At 39.0% G+C, this 17,149-nt stretch overlaps 1 protein-coding gene across 1 annotated transcript in view; it reads left to right on the top strand.

Moving 5' to 3' along the window:
* LOC139312978 (A.superbus venom factor 1-like) overlaps positions 1 to 17,149 on the top strand; it is a 104,197-nt gene that overhangs the window by 54,729 nt on the left and 32,319 nt on the right. The window contains exons 14-19 of the mRNA XM_070938224.1: positions 122 to 283; positions 379 to 508; positions 1,702 to 1,776; positions 5,095 to 5,206; positions 8,925 to 9,010; positions 9,114 to 9,253. Of these exons, the coding sequence (XP_070794325.1) occupies positions 122 to 283; positions 379 to 508; positions 1,702 to 1,776; positions 5,095 to 5,206; positions 8,925 to 9,010; positions 9,114 to 9,253 (705 nt within the window). The remainder of the gene's footprint in view (positions 1 to 121; positions 284 to 378; positions 509 to 1,701; positions 1,777 to 5,094; positions 5,207 to 8,924; positions 9,011 to 9,113; positions 9,254 to 17,149) is intronic.

Here is a 17,149-nt window from a genome sequence, read left to right as displayed (position 1 = left end):
TCATGGTATTTTCATAAGACATTTATTTCTGTTCAGATAGAGAAAGCCAACTATTTTTCCTTGAATTGACATTTTTTCTGTCTGTTAGAGACGTGAGCTGTTCTTTGCTTTGTATAAACAGTTGGTTGTGAAAGGAGCAACTTCCAGAGACAATAGAATACAACAGCCAGGAGCTGCAATGAAAATCAAATTGGAAGGAGATCCAGGTGCTCGGGTCGGTCTTGTGGCTGTGGACAAGGCAGTATATGTCCTCAATGATAAATATAAGATTAGCCAAGCTAAGGTAAGGCCAGACATTTCTTAAGCTACACTCAGCTTTCAAGGGGTTTCCGACTTACGGTACTGAAGAGGAACATTTTCTTCTGTGATCTGCACTAGGTATGGGACACAATAGAAAAGAGTGACTTTGGCTGTACAGCTGGCAGTGGACAGAACAATCTGGGTGTATTTGAAGATGCTGGACTGGCTCTGACAACCAGCACTAATCTCAACACTAAACAAAGATCAGGTATTTTGGGGATGGATGCTAATGTCTGGGAGATGGCAGAGGTTTTCCAATCCATTTAGAAGCCAAGAGAAGAGCATTTGCTCCATCAAATACTACTGGCATCATATGGGAATCAATTCACAAGGCCCAAAGTAAATAGTCAAGGCTCACTGCAGAGTCACTTGGTTGAGATGGGCAGTTTAGGAAAGGAAGGAAGGGAGGGAGGGAGGGAGGGAGGGAGGATATTGTTATCAGCATGTACTGGAGAAACTACTTCCAGAAAATAGTAGAAGAAACTCCAGCAGACAAAAAGATTCGTTCATATTTATACATTTCAGAAAGGAGGAAAAATGATAGTCATATATATACCTAAGTAATACATATATAAGCATAAACATTCATAATTAACAAACCTCATGTTACTTCTCCACTTACTATGTTCAAGAAGGAATTATTGTATCAATAAAAAAAAACAGATCAATTTGGTTGCCATAGAAATCTTGGTCAGGCTTGCAGAGAACCAGGCACTTCAAGGTTGCCTTTTTCATGTGCCAATTAGCACACATTCCTTTTACGTTTCTCTTTTGCTAAAATGTCCCACTCCTCTAAGGATTTGTTTTCCTCACACCTGAAAAGTATGTTTCAGTGTCTGAAGCATAGAATATTGGCCACTGAGTTCTTGAACTGCATGCAATGGTCTCAACATCTTCTACCAAATGATTACTCAAATTGTAGGGCAAATTCCAGATCACTGTTTCTAAGGATGATTCTAGAGGAGAGTTATAGCGCAGGCATCCTACTTTATTCCTATGGTTTTAGGAGGGGTCCACTCTAATCCTTCACTGGTATTTTCAGCAAAACATGAAAAAGCTGGAGATGCTCTTTGACCTTCAACTGTGAGCCCTTCAACTCAGACCCAATGAAGAGTTGAGCTATGCTTTCTTCCTTACTGCAGCTTCCCAGCACTAAAGTGAACTTTCTATGAGCTGCTTTAGATCTATTGGATATAGATCCAAATAACACATAATTAACGCTTCAGACTGCATTCCCAAACTATTTTAAATAGGAGAAAGTCCCACAGAAGGCAGCAGAACTCCCTTACTCCCTTAGTGTAAACCAGTTGTAAAATTAATCTTCACAGGAATTAGTGCTGAACGCTATCTTCTTACTTTAAAGAATAATTGTTCCTATCTCTTCTCCCCTGCCTCGTTCAGATGCAAAGTGTCCTCAGCCTGCAAATCGGAGGCGTCGACGCTCTGTTTTGCTGCTTGACAGCAAGGCAAGCAAAGGTATGTGAAAAATAATGAAGTTTCTGTTTGCATTTATTGAATCAGTCAGGAAATGGACAAAGGAATAGAAGATTATCCCTCTTTCCTTTCTTTCTCAAGCAAGAGGGTAGAAAATTAATAACCTCTATTAAATAGGATCATTCTTAACTTATCAATAACTTTGAGTGCTTGAATTCTGAGTGCAATGGGGGGAGTACTTAAATGGCCCAATAATTTAATGTAGAATCTACAGCAGGGGTGAAATCTAATTTTTTTTGCTACCGGTTCTGTGGGCGTGGCTTAATTAGTGGGCATGGCTTAATGGTAAGGTGACTGGGAGGGCGTGGCTTGTTGGTCAGGTGGGCATGGCCAAGTCAATGTCACTTCTTTGCCCTTTTTTAACCTACAAAACACAACACAACACAACTGGCTCACCCACAATATAAAAGCAGCTGTGCTAGACCCAAAATGGCCCCTGCAACAAGCAGGAACCTCACACTGCCACAAAAAGCCCCAAAAAACCAACTTTCACACTTTACACACACACAACACAACACAACACAACACAACTGGCTCACCCACAATGTAAAAGCAGCTGTGCTAGACACACAAAATTCCACATACAACTTTGTGAGATTTTATGTGTTTGTGTAGTTAGAGTGAAACACTACAGAAATACACAAAATCTCAAAAAGCTGCACAAATATTATTTTATTTTATTTTATTTTTATTTTTATATAAAAGCAGCTAAATTTAAAACTTCCTAAACTTTAAATGGCTAGGTCTAAAAAAAAGAACAACTAAAAAAAACCCCAATTAACTATTTTTTTTAAAGCTCCCAAAGGGGGAAAAAACTTACCCGATAGAACAGGGGTCTCCAACCTTGGCAACTTTAAGACTTGTGGACTTCAACTCCCAGAATTCCTCAGCCAGCTTTGCTTTGCTGGCTGAGGAATTCTGGGAGTTGAAGTCCACAACTCTCTGCTGGCTTGATTGCAGGCAGGGAGATAGAGGTGCTTGCTGATTCAATCGATTGCAGGGATTACAGCAAGGAGTTGCGACCAGCAGCTAAGGAAAGCAAGCTGAGGGGGGAGAGGGGGAGGGATTTTTGCTACTGATTAGCAGGCAACAGCTGGGATCGCCAGAGCTTGGCTGGTCAGAGCCATTTAAAAGGAAAAAAGTTTTTTCTTTTACATGGCTCTGGTGATCCAGGCAACTCAGCTGGGATCATCAGAGCTGGGCTCTCAGAGCCATTTAAAAGAAAAAAAAGGCTCTGATGATCCCGTGGCTCAGCTGGGCATGGGGGGCGAGGGCAGGGATTTTTGCTACCGGTTCTCCGAACTGCCCGCCACCATCTCTACCTACTCGCCCGAGCCAGTCTGAACCAGGATCATTTCACCCCTGAACTACAGTAACTGGTTCCAGCTAAAGCGATTACATTTGATAGACAAAATTTTTAAGCATTCTTTTTTGAGTGTTCTCGGATCGCAGCACTGGTCAAGAATTGTTCTTGGTGAGGAGGAAGTAATGGCCAGTGAACTACAAGCAGCCCCCAAACCAGGAGCATCTGTGGGGATGCCTGCATATCAACATGGCAGTTCCAACTGAACAATCAAAGCTCCGCCCCTTTTATATGTTTGGGGCTTCAACCATCCCCTTCCTAAAGACATCCATGCCCCAAAGCCTTTTTTGCAACTTATGAATCACCAGGACCACAAAAAAACAACAGCAGAACACCCAGAACGGATGTCCTTTATTTCAGGAGAAAGCGAAGAATAAATCTGTTTAACCGTATAGTAAATTTAAAACACAGATTATGGATTTATAAATGTAACTAAAAAAACAACCACACTCAAAACTTAAAAAATTCTGCCTCCCCTGTACTGGTGAGAGAGCCCTGGTAGCGCAGCAGACTAAAGCACTGTTATTAACATCAGCTGCCTGCAATTACTGCAAGTTCAAATCTCACCAGGCTCAAGGTTGACTCAGCCTTCCATCCTTTCTAAGGTAGGTAAAATGAGGACCCAGATTGTGGGGGCAATAAGCTGACTTTGTATAAAATATATAAAAGTATGAAAGCTATTGCTTAACACATTGTAAGCCACCCTGAGTTTCCGGAGAAGCATTACCAAGGTTGAAAACCCATTTGGAGTATATTGTTATTGTTAGGTATTTATATGACATTGTTGCTAATTAGCTTTAGTGCAAAATATAGCTCTGTAAATGCAGGAGGAACACTAGAAGTTGGGTTGAATGAGGCCTCACTTGTGGGAATCACATCACATCCAGCCTCCCAGTCCCTGAGCTCTCTCAGTACCCATAAAGGTAGGTCTATGCCACATGGAGCTATACTCTCATTACATTACTGTGTTTAATTAAAGCAGACTAGGAATCTGCTGTTTCCTCTCAAAACAACCCACCACATTTTAAAGAACATTGCTGACCTTTTAGTTCAGCTAAAGCATCAGCAACTTTTGGGGAGGTCTCAGTGGTTGAAGAAAGCTGTCGGTGAGAAATGAACTGGAGGGCTTGTTGAGTGAAAGTGGTGGCAGTACGGATCTATCTTTGGTGGTAGTTTAATGGTAGACTGCTTCAATTTTATTCTAGTTGGAACAGTGAACTATAAATTAAAACTTTGATTTAAAAAATTGAGTTTGAAAATGATTTTTTAAAAAGGCCGAGGTAAAAAAGGTCAAGATGGCAACCATAGTAGTGTTGTTGAAACTCTGCCTGTTTTCTATGTGCAAAATGTGTGTGAACACTCCTGAAGAAAAGAGGAGAAATAAGCATTGTGTCAATATTGTGAGAGAACTACACTTTGAGGTAGCTACAAGATTGGAAGAGGATTAGAAACATATATGACCTTGATTTTCCTTGCCTTCATAGATAATTGTTTTTCTAGTTCTTGTTTTCCCTGTCTGACTGAAAATTCATTATTTCTTAATTTCATTTGATGTATAACATGTTAATCTAATAGAGAACATAAAATAAGGATGGAAGAAATAGGTGTCTACGGAAACAATGATTAATTCTCATCATATCCTTGATACTACATCTAATACTGTATGTGATGGAAACAGTACCTGTTGCCCTGCAGAGTGCCTCATTCTGAATAGCTTGAGTTTTCAAGAAAGAAATGTTGCACCATTGTGCCAGTTTGCATGTTCAGTACTTTCTGGTAGAATAGCAAGCGAGGGAAAATATACTTTGATTAACCAAAATACAGAGATACCTACTATTTTGCTATTTTTGAAAATAACTATCAAGTTAATTGTGGCTTATTTAATAAAGTATTGTTAAAAAACAGCACCTTATACCAACTTGCTTTCTGTTTTCCAGGTGATTTTGAAGATGATTTATTTGGAGATGACAATATCATCTCAAGGTCTGATTTTCCTGAGAGTTGGTTGTGGCAAACGGAGCAGCTGCCCGAGCAGCCTAACAGTCAAGGGTATTGGAGTTTTGCTGTTTATATTAGCCCACTTTTCAGCTGAAAGGAAAATCTAACGATTGCAAAATTTATACAGGGATGGGGAAGATGGTGTCTCTTCCAAGAGGAAAGGTTCAGAAAAGGTCCTGCATGAAACCTGGGGTTTATTTTTCAGTTCCTTTAGAAAAGAAAAGGTTTTGCTCATTTCTAAGGCAGCAACTTGCCAGTCAGTCTGTTCTTTGTCCTGGTCAATGACCCTGATTCATTGGAGGAGATCAGAAAGACAGCAGATTGGTTCGAAGCCCATTCAGAGGAGTTGACGCCAGCCATCGAGGAAAAAAGGAGAGCTCTAATTGCATATAAAGCCTGTTGCAGTGAGCACAACCTACAGGTTCTGTGAGCTGCTCGTAGCAAAGTCCAACAGACCGCTAGGAGATGTGCTAATGATTATTGGCTGCAGCTTTGCTCTCAGATCCAGATAGCAGCAGACACAGGCAACATCAAGGGGATGTATAATGGCATCAAGCAGGCCTTAGGTCCAACACAGAAGAAATCTGCCCCTCTGAAGTCTGCTACAGGTGAGGTTATCCAGGAGCATGCTGGGTGCAGCACTACCCTGAGTTATATTCCAGAGAAAATGTGGTAACTGAAGAAGCATTAAATAACATTGAGTGCCTGCCTGCCTTGGAGGAGCTTGACAGTGAACCAACTTTAGAAGAACTAAATGCGGCCCTGGATTCCCTTGCCTCTGCCAAGGCACCTGGGAAAGATAACATTCTTGCTGAAGTTCTGAAGTGCTGCAAAGAGAACATCTCCACTGAACTGCATGAAATCTTCTGTCTTTGTTGGAGGGAAGGTGGAGTACCACAGGACATGAAGGATGCAGCTATCATCACACTGTACAAGAACAAAGGTGACAGGGGTAACTGTAACAACTACCATGGCATCTCTCTTCTTAGTGTTGTAGGGAAGCGGCTTGCCCATGTCGTACTGAAGAGGCTTCAGGTGCTTGCAAAGAGAGTCTATCCAGAATCACAGTGTGGATTTCAAGCCAACAGGTCCACTACTGACATGGTATTTTCCCTTAGACAGTTGCAGGAGAAATGCAGGGAACAAAGACAGCCACTTTTCATAGCCTTCATAGATCTTACGAAGGCTTTTGACTTGGTTAGCAGGGACGGCCTTTATAAAGTTCTCCCCAAGATTGGATGTCCACCTCAGCTCCTCAACATCATCAGGTCCTTTCATGAGGAAATGAAGGGCACTGTAGTTTTTTATGGCTTAACTTCAGATTCCTTTGATATTTGAAGTGGAGTGAAGCAGGGCTGTGTCCTCGAGCCAGCTTTATTCGGGATCTTTTTTGCTGTCATGCTGAAACATGCTTTTGGAACTGCAACAGAGGGTATTTACCTCTGGACCAGATCAGACAGAAAACTCTTTAATCTCTCTAGATTGAGAGCAAAGTCTAAAGTCCAGCTGAAATGCTTACGGGATTTTCTCTTTGCTGATGATGCTGCCATCACTGCTCACTCTGCTGAAGACCTTCAACAATTTATGGACAGTTTTAGCAAGGCCTACCACGACTTTGGACTAACAGTCAGCCTGAAAAAGTCATGGGTCAGGACATGGATTCACCTCCCTGTATTACAATCTCTGCACAAGAACTGGAGGTCGTCCATGACTTTGTGTACCTCAGCTTAACTATCTCTGACACTCTCTCTTTAGATACTGAGCTGAATAAACGTATTGGTAAAGCGGCCACCACATTTTCCAGACTTACAAAGAGAGTATGGCTTAATAAGAAGCTGACGGAACATACAAAGATCCAGGTCTATAGAGCCTGCATCCTGAGTACACTCTTGTACTGCAGTGAGTCTTGGACCCTCTACGCACGGCAGGAGAGAAAGTTGAACACCTTTCATATGCACTGTCTCTGATGAATTCTTGGCATCACCTGGCAGGACAAAGTTCCAAATAGCGCAGTCTTGGAACGTCTGGAATTTCTAGCATGTATACACTATTGAAACAGCAACGTCTACGGCGGCTGGGGCATGTTGTGAGAATGGCTGATGGTCGGATTCTGAAAGATCTCCTGAATGGAGAATTAGTGCAGGGGAAGTGCCTCAGAGGGAGACCAAAGTTGCGATATAAGGATATCTGCAAGAGGGGACCTAAAGGCCCTGGGAATGGACATTAACAACTGGGAAACCTTGACCTCCGATCATTCAGCTTGGAGGCTAAAGACGCAGCATGGCCTTCTCCAATTCGAAGAGACACTTGTTCAGCAGGCTGAGGCAAAGAGGCAGTCCCGGAACCAGCGAAATCTGGGGGCTGGGCAGGGGACAAAATGTATCTGCCCTCAGTGTGGAAGGGATTGCCACTCTTGAATTGGCCTTTTTAGTCACATTAGATGCTGTTTTAGGACCTCTTTCCAGAGCACGATACCATAGTTTCTTGAGACTGAAGGGTGCCAATGACCCTAATTCCATTTTTTAAAAAGGTAGAAATGATGATTAATTATAGTTGTTTTTGCAAACAATAAAACAATAGTTTGCCACTTTCAAAGAAATTGATATTGGTCATTTGTAGTGAAACTGAATGATTACAACAATTTCCCATAAGATAAATCTGAATGACCCAGAAATTTATTTACTAAGTGGAATAGAAGACCTCTACCACAAGGACAGAGTCTTGAAAATATGGGATTTCCCCAAACTTTCCTTCAGGAAGTACGGTATGCTAAAATGTGGTAAGTTTAGGCTCTTTGAAATTTAAAGATGGATATTTAATTTTAATATCTTGCTAGTTTAAAAAAAGGAAAACTTCCTACTTAAAAAAAATATCGTTAGGAAGGATTGAAATATGTAATTGCCTTTCTAGGTCCATAATACATTGTTAAAGGCTTGATACATCCACTCACATCATCCTTTGAAAAGCCATGAATTCTGATACATAAATCTTAGCCAAGTTGATCCAGAGTCATCAGCCAGGATCAAAGGACCTAGGTCCATTAGGAAAAACAACAGTAGTTTCAACCAAATAGAGATATACATTGGCATATGCTGTTTTCCGCTTCTCACACCACTTCACACTGAAGGACCCCATTAGCAGCAATAATGCATCTTTCCTCTTGGGTTCTACTATATGGAGCACAGTAGAAGGACCAAGAAATGGTAGTTGTGAAGAAAGCTGCTTTTCAGCTCTTGCCACTTGGACTAGACCAGTTTGTTGTGCATCGTCTACCATTACAGGGCAACTTTGGAAGCTGAAGGAACCTTGAAGGATCTTGAAGGAACCTTGAAGGAAATGCAGATAAAGGAAATGTGACAGTGAGTCACCTTGAAGTTGATTTTTAGGAATAAGTAGTTGGGGATTTTTTATTTATTATTTATCCAGCAGCAATCAATCTGCATTGTCATTGTCACAGTGGGATTTCATAATAAAATACTCACTTTGAAAACAATCTACCGTAATATTTTCAATATTACGGTAGATTGTTTTCAAAATGAGTATTTTATTATGAAATCCCACTGTCGCAAACATAGAATTTAATGGAGGAAATAGCTGGTGACCGCTTCCATTTGGAACTCATTTGTATTTCTCATTGATTCTCGGATCTTTTTGGAAGGAAGGTCGCTGTATGATTGGTAGCTGTAGGAGTTGTCTACCTGATACTAGTTTAAAAATGCACACTATAATAGCTCTGCAAATCATGTGATACATTTCATTTTGTCCCTAGGATTTCAAGCAAGATACTGTCTTTTTATCTGAAGGATTTCATCACAACCTGGGTGGTGCTGGCTGTGAGCATTACACCCACCAAAGGTAAAGAATTATGAATGATAGACAGTTGGCAGGTGTGAAAAGCACCTAAGAATTAAAATAAATTAATATTTTGGGGGGTCTTTGCCATTGGCCTTACTTGCAGGGATCTGTGTGGCTGAACCTTATGAAATAACAGCCATGAAAGACTTCTTCATTGATCTTCGAGTACCGTATTCAGTAGTGAAGAATGAGCAGGTGGAGATTCGAGCTGTTCTGTACAACTACGCTGATGAGGATATTGAAGTAAGTTTTGGGACTGTGACAAAGAGTGTGGGTTTAGAAATTAGGAAATGTGCATGACTAAGGTGACCAGATTTTAACATTGGTAAAGAGGGACATTGTGGGCGTGGCTTATTTTGTGGGCGTGGCTAGCTGGTCATGTGACTGGGTGGGCGTGGCTAGCTGGTCATGTGACCGGGTGGCCATGGCTATGTCTATAGGGTAAGGTGAACAGATTTTAACATTGGTAAGAAGGACACCATTGTGGGCATGGCTTATTGTGTGGGCGTGGCTTGGAGGCCATGTGACTGGGTGGGCGTGGCTACCTGGTCATGTGACCGGGTGGCCATGGCTATGTGTATAGGGACTACTCAGAGGGCTGAAAAGTCATTTCTGACAGGTCCTCACACTTTTGACTGGTCCTCACACTTATGACCATCCTCACATTTATGCCTGTGCAGCATTCTTAACAACCATGTCACTCATTTCACAACTGCTTCTCTTCAACAAGGTGACAAGATAGGGCAAAAATGTAAAATGTGAGGACAGTCGTAAGTTCGAGGACTGGTCAAAAGTGTGAGGACCAGTCAAAAATAACTTTTTCAGCCCTCTGAGTAGTCCATATGCACAAAAGGACTAACCAGAGGGCTGAAAAAAGTCATTTCTGACAGGTCCTCGCACTTTTGACTGGTCCTCACACTTATGACCATCCTCACATTTATGCCCGTGCAGCATTCTTAACAACCATGTCACTCATTTCACAACTGCTTCTCTTCACCATGATGACAAGATAGGGCAAAAATGTAAAATGTGAGGACAGTCATAAGTTCGAGGACTGGTCAAAAGTGTGAGGACCAGTCAAAAATAACTTTTTCAGCCCTCTGAGTAGTCCATATGCATTAAAGGATTACAGCAATAGAGAGGGATGAAGGAATGGAAATTAGAGTAGGAGTGAGGGTAAGAGAGGGAGGAAGAGAGGAGGAGAAGGAGAAAGAAAGAGGAAGTAGGGAGGAGAAAAAGAGGGTGGGGGGAAGAGAAAGTAAGAAGGAAAGAAAAGAGAGAGGTGGTAGGTTTGAGGAGAAAGATTGCTGTACAATAAAAAAGATGAAAGGGAAGAAAGCCAACCCCAAGCAAATATAAAGATATTAAGATAAAGAATGAATTGTTAAACTTTAAAGAATAAAAGAGAACAAATATGAATAAATAGCAATAATTAGAAACACACATACAAACATACAATGTATTTTCTTTGAACAGAATATTTGGCTGGTTCACAAATTTAAACAGCGTTTAGTCATTTCAATTAAATTTACAATTTCTATATTTCCTTTTTGCCATATTTATTCCTCATCTATTTTTTAAAAAAACCAATATTACCCTTCATCCTCATCTCTAATCTTAATCAAATTCAATTTTTCCCTTCTATTCTATATTATACCCCTTCCCATTGTCATCTATTTTTATATCCATCCTCACATTGTTTAATTATGTAATTATGTAATACAGTTGTTTAATACAAATTCAACATTTTAATATAAATCAATTAGTTATAAAACTATCTTTTTTGTATATTAATCAATATGAACATGAATATTCCAATTATTTCCATGCAATCCAATTTCTTACAAATCAATTAATTATATTTACCAATAATAATAAACCAAATAATTTCTCCCATATATTCCTCTGAACCACAACTTAACCATTTCTGCTTTCAACACAATATACAATTAATAGTATCTCAATTATTACAATTCCCTAGTTAAATACAGCTTTTTTTCCTTTGTGTTTTAAAATCTTGAACTCTCCTCCTAAATTTCCCATTGTTTGCAGTTTTTCACCTACCTTTTTTGGGGAGGAAAAATAAAAATAAAAATAAATCTCTCTCTGCCTCATTTTGTCACGCTGCACCAAAGACCCTGGTTTCGTTTTCGTTTCTGAAGCTTAGCTAGGGGGAAAAAAAACTGCTTTACACTGATTGCCTGTAGGGCGGCCCTTTGAAGCCCCGGGCAAGAGTTTAAACAGTTTTTTTTTCTTCTAGCCATCAGCTGGGGCTCAAGAAAAATCGGGACTTTTTTGAAACGCCGCGGGACACGGGACAAATTGCTCAAAAGCGGGACTGTCCCGCCAAAAGCGGGACGTCTGGTCACCTTATGCATGACTTGTGTTGCTATCAATTCTTTGACAGGCAAACTTTATGTATTCCCAACTCTAAGCCACAGCATTTTGTGACCAATAAAAAAGTGCCAGTGATGGGGGCAATGGTGGGCACATTTGGCTAAGGCTCTTTGGATCAGAGTTGCTTAAATATTTTGCTGTTAGGACCCCTTCCCACTTTTGAACATTATAGAGGGCTCCAAAAGAGCTTTTATTCCTATGGGCTATATTTATCTATCTTTACTATATTCGCAAAGTACATAGCAAACGAATGTAAGATCTACTAAATGCTGTGAACAACATTTTAACTTCCATCCCCTGCAGCACACTATGTGAAACAAACCAACTAATGTACAGCATAGCTGCCATTATAACTGCATAATTGGGTTATAAAATCCCAAAAAAGAAACCCACTGGAACACCAAAGTGGAAAATTTGACTTGAAAATAAAGTAAAAAAACTATGAGGAGATGTCAGCAATTTTAAATATTTGAAAGAAGGAAAACTAAAGAATAAAAAGCTGAAAAATAGTGTACACAAAACATACAATCTGGAAGAAAAAACAATAACAGAAATTATGGAAGAACTAAAACAGCATGTAATAGCAACAGCAAAGAAAATTGAAAGATATGAAGGATGAATAAAACAATATCATGAAAATGTCCAGTTCAAAAGAAACCAACACCTCTTCTACCAGTCACTTGATGAAAGTCAAGTCCATACTAATGTTCACCCATGTAAAGAAAAAAACTTTGAACTTTTGGAAACAACTGTGGGTAAACCCAGTGGAACACAAAAAAATGGCCTCCTGGATCACAGGTACTCAAAAACAGGTGACACGAAACAAAATGGAGAATATTGTAGTAACAACTGATAAGGTTGCACAACAAGTAAGGAAGGTCGACAACTGGCCTGGACGAACTGCATTGATACTGGTTAAAGCACCTGACCAGCCTCCATCACCTCAATTTGATGAAATGTTTCAAAATGCAACAAGCAAAGAATGGTTAATAGCTGGCCAAACATACTTGATAATGAAAGATCCAGAAAATGGCACAGAATCAAGCAACTATTGCCCAATTACTTGTCTGCCAACAACATTTAAACTTTTTACAAGAGTACTGGCAAATTCAGTATTCAATCATTTGATGGAAAACAGTTTGTACCCAGGAGAACAAAAAAGAAATTACAAAAAAATCAAGAGGAACAAAAGATCAGCTGCTCATTGACAAAATGATACTAAAAAATGCAAAACGAAGAAGAACAAATTTAAATATGGCATGGATAGATTACAAGAAGGCATTTAACACATTATCCCACAGCTGGATTAACGCCTGTCTGAAAAACTTGGGAATCAGCAAAAATATTTGTACATTTTTGAAAGCAAATATGCAAAAATGGAAAACAGTTCTAACAGCAAATGGGGAGAACATTGGTGAAGTCAACATCAGACAAGGAATCTTCCAAGGGGATTCACTTTTGCCACTACTGTTCAACATTGCATTAATTCCACTGACAATAATCCTACGAAACACAAAACTGGGCTACCAAATCTCAAGCCAACATGGCAAGATAAACCATCTACTATACATAGATGACTTAAAACTGTATGTGAAAACCCCCACTGTGTTGAATCAATACTCAACACAGTTCAACTGTTCAGCAACGACATCAGAATGAACTTTGGACTTGAAAAATGTGCTATACTTTCCATGCAGCGAGGAAAAATGGAAAAAATAGAAGGAATAGAACTGGGAAATGGAAGCATTCTGAAAGCATTAGCAAAAGTTGACAGTTACAAATACCTAGGCATATTGGAAGCAGATAACATCTTGAATGGAAAAATCAAAGCGTCAATGCAAAAGGAATACATCAGGAGGGTCCGCAAAATTTTAAAATCAAAACTGAATGCTGGAAACATAATTAAAGTCATTAAAACATGGGCAGTTCCAGTGATACTCTACCCAGCTGGAATCATCAACTGGACTGTGGCTAAACTGGAAAACTTGGACCGGAAAACACACAAACTTTTGAATATGTACAACGCTTTACATCCACAAAGTGACATCAACAGGTTGTTCCTGCCAAGAAGAATAGAGGGCAGAGGGCTATTGCAAATCTGTCAAATTGTAGAAGAAGAAAAATGAAGTAGTAGATTTGAATGATTATGTGAACCAAAGTACAGAAAAATTGCTGCAGGCTGTGAAAATGGGGAACATTATAAAAACAACAGAAACAAAGGCAGAATATAAGGAAAAACAGCTGGATGATAGATTAAATGGATGGAAAACCAAAGCTTTGCATGGACAGCACTTGAAAAACATTGAACATTGCCCCGATGACAGTGGGTATCACTGTTACATGTTTCATCCATAACCATGTAGTTTCGATGGCCAGGTCGCAATATTTCATGATTTTTTCCAGTTCTTTTTATTTGACTCTGGCATCTCCTGGTACAGCGATATCAATAAATTGAACTCTTCAGCCCTTGACAATCGTGATATCTGGCATGTTGTGTTCCAAATGACGATCCGTCTGCATTCGAAAGTCCCACAAGATCTTCACTGTCTCATTTTCAACAACTTTTTCGACTTTATGTTCCCATGACTTTTCGGATACAGGTAGGGCATATTTTTTACATAATGACCAGCGCGGCCCACTGTGAACTGGTAGTAAAGGTAAGTAGAACCCACTCCTGCATATGCCATCTATAGAACATTTTGTATTGATTTTCTTTATATGCTGTGGACATGGTTAATTTATAGTTTCTTTCCCATATTTGCTGCCATTTGTCTAACTCAATTGTATATCCAAAATTCTTAGCCCATGCTATCATTTTTTCTTTTATCTGTTCTTATTCTAGCTTAATACTCAATAAGTAATTGTATAGTTTTTAAATCATTTTTTCATCTGTTCCTGTGAGTATCTTATCAGCTCTGTTATTTCCAAGTAAAAATCATATAGTTTAGCATCTTTTTCATATCTTGTTGTATTTGTAATTGCGTAAACCAATCCATTTCAATCCCTTGTTCTTCTATTTCTTGTTTCTTTTTCATTTCCCCCTTATCTGTTAGTATATCTTTATATCTAAGAATAATCCCCATATTGATAATATTTGGATGTATTAACGCTTCCATTGTAGATAACCATATTGGTATTTTCAAGTAATATTTATCTCTAACGTTCTCCCATATTAATAATAATGCATTTCTTACATAGTGTCTTTGAAAATAACTGTGCATCTTATTTTTGCCATACCATAAAAAAGCATGCCATCCCAATTGTAAATCGTGTCCTTCCAAAGTTAATAGTCTTGTGTTTCTTAATTCAATCTATTCTCTCATCCACGTCAATGCCTGTGCCTGATAGTATAGTTCCCAATTAGGTAGTCCAAATCCTCCTCGAAGTCTCGCATCTTGTTAACATCCTCAATGTTAATTCTCACTTTTTTCCCTTGCCATATGAATTTCATTATTATTTTACTTAATTGTTCAAAATATTTCTTTCCCAATTTTATCTGTATTGTTTGAAATAAAAATAAGAGTCTCGGTAATACATTCATCTTAATTATTGCAATCCTTCCCATTAATGATAGCTGTAAATTTTTCCATTTCTCCAAATTTTTCTCAATTTAATTTTTCAGTTTATAATAATTATCCTCTTTAATCGTTATGCATCTTGAAGTTAATTGGATTCCTAAATATTTTACTTTCTTCGCAATCTGAATGTCTAGTTTCTCCATTAAGTCTTTCTTCTGTTTTTCTGTAATATTTTTCACCAATATTTTTGTCTTTTCTTTATTTATTTACAGTCCTGCCACATCTCCATATTCTTCTAGTTGATCTATTAATTTGGGTCCTGTATTTGTGGTTCCTCCAAGATAAATACTAAGTCATCTGTGAAGGCTTGTAGTTTATATTCTTCTTTTTTTTATTTTTAATCCCTTTATTTCTTCATTTTGTCTTACGTTTCTATTTAATACTTCTAATGTCAATACAAATAATAATGGGGATAAAGGGCATCCTTGTCTTGTTCCTTTCATTATATTAAACTTTTCTGTCATATCTCCGTTCATCATTAGCTTTGCTGACTGTTTGTTATAAATTGTTTTTATCATATTTATAAATCTTCCCCAAAGTCCATAATTTGTAATTGTTTTATCATAAATTGCCAATTCACATTGTCAAACGCTTTTTGCACATCCAGGAATATCATTGTCATTTGCTTATCTGAGTGCACTTCGTAATATTCCAGAATATTCAAAATTGTTCTTATATTATCTCTAATCTGTCTTTTGGGCAAAAAACCATTTTGATCCACGTGTATAAATTCATTTAACAATTTTTAAAATCTATTCGCCATTATTGATGCAGATATTTTGTCAGCATTCAACAATGAAATCGATCTGTAATTTTTAATTTGTTGTAAATCTGTGTCTTCTTTAGGTATAAGAGTAATATATGCCTCCATCGATGAGTTTGGTATCTTTGCGTTTACTAAAAGTTCATTAAATACTTCCAACATTACATTGTTTAGTACATCTTGCAGTATTTTATATACTGTAGTTCTGCTGGTAATTCATCCGGGCCCGGTGTTTTCCCATTCTTTTGTTATTTAATTGCTTCTGTTAATTCTTTCTTCTACTGCTTTTTTATAATTTTTACACGAAACAAGTACATGGGCAGATCATAATCCGATTATAATTACGGTATTTTCCGGCGTATAAGACGACTTTTTAACACATGAAAATCTTCTCAAAAGTCGGGGGTCGTCTTATACGCCGGGTGTCGTTCTCCTGTAATCAGGCAGACCAGCCCGAAAGGCTCTGACGAGCCTTAAATGGCTCTGGCGATCGCAGCTCTGATGATCCCAGCTCTGACGATCCCAGCTGAGTTCCCTGCAACTCAGCTGGGATCGCCAGAAACCATGTAAAAGGAAAAAAGTTTTTTCCCTTTTACTCTGACGATCCCAGCTCTGACGATCCCAGCTGAGTTCCCTGCAACTCAGCTGGGATCGCCAGAAACCATGTAAAAGGAAAAAAGTTTTTTCCCTTTTACTCTGACGATCCCAGCTCTGACGATCCCAGCTGAGTTCCCTGCAACTCAGCCCGGATCGCCAGAACCATGGCTCTGACGGTCCCAGCTCTGACGGTCGATCCCAGCTCTGACGATCCCAGCTGAGTTCCCTGCAACTCAGTTGGGATCGCCAGAAACCATGTAAAAGGAAAAAAGTTTGTTCCCTTTTACTCTGACGATCCCAGCTCTGACGATACCAGCTGAGTTCCCTGCAACTCAGCTGGGATGGCCAGAGCCATGTAAAAGATAAAAAGTTTTCCCCCTCCAGCTTGCTTACCTCAGCGGCTAGTCCCAACGCTTGCCTTGCTTCGCTTGCCTGAATCTATTCCATCAGCAACTAACTCCCTGCCTGCAATCAAGCAAGCAGGGAGTTGTGGACTTCAACTCCCAGAATTCCTCAGCCAGCAAAGCAAAGCTGGCTGAGGAATTCTGGGAGTTGAAGTCTACAAGTCTTAAAGTTGCCAAGGTTGGAGACCCCTGTTCTATTGGGTAAGTTTTTTTCCCCTTTGGGAGCTTTAAAAAAAATAGTCAATTGGGTTTTTTTTAGTTGTTCTTTTTTAGACCTAGCCATTTAAAATTTAGGAAGTTTTAAATTTAGCTTTCATATAAAAATAAAAATAAAATAAAATAATATTTGTGCAGCTTTCTGAGATTTAGTGTGTTTCTGTAGTGTTTCACTCTAACTACA

Source organism: Pituophis catenifer, unplaced genomic scaffold (assembly GCF_029215685.1).
Source record: "Pituophis catenifer annectens isolate HBS135680 unplaced genomic scaffold, rPitCat1.0.hap2 SCAF_2, whole genome shotgun sequence".
NCBI classification, from domain to species: domain Eukaryota; kingdom Metazoa; phylum Chordata; class Lepidosauria; order Squamata; family Colubridae; genus Pituophis; species Pituophis catenifer.
This window is presented reverse-complemented; position numbering and strand designations above follow the sequence as displayed.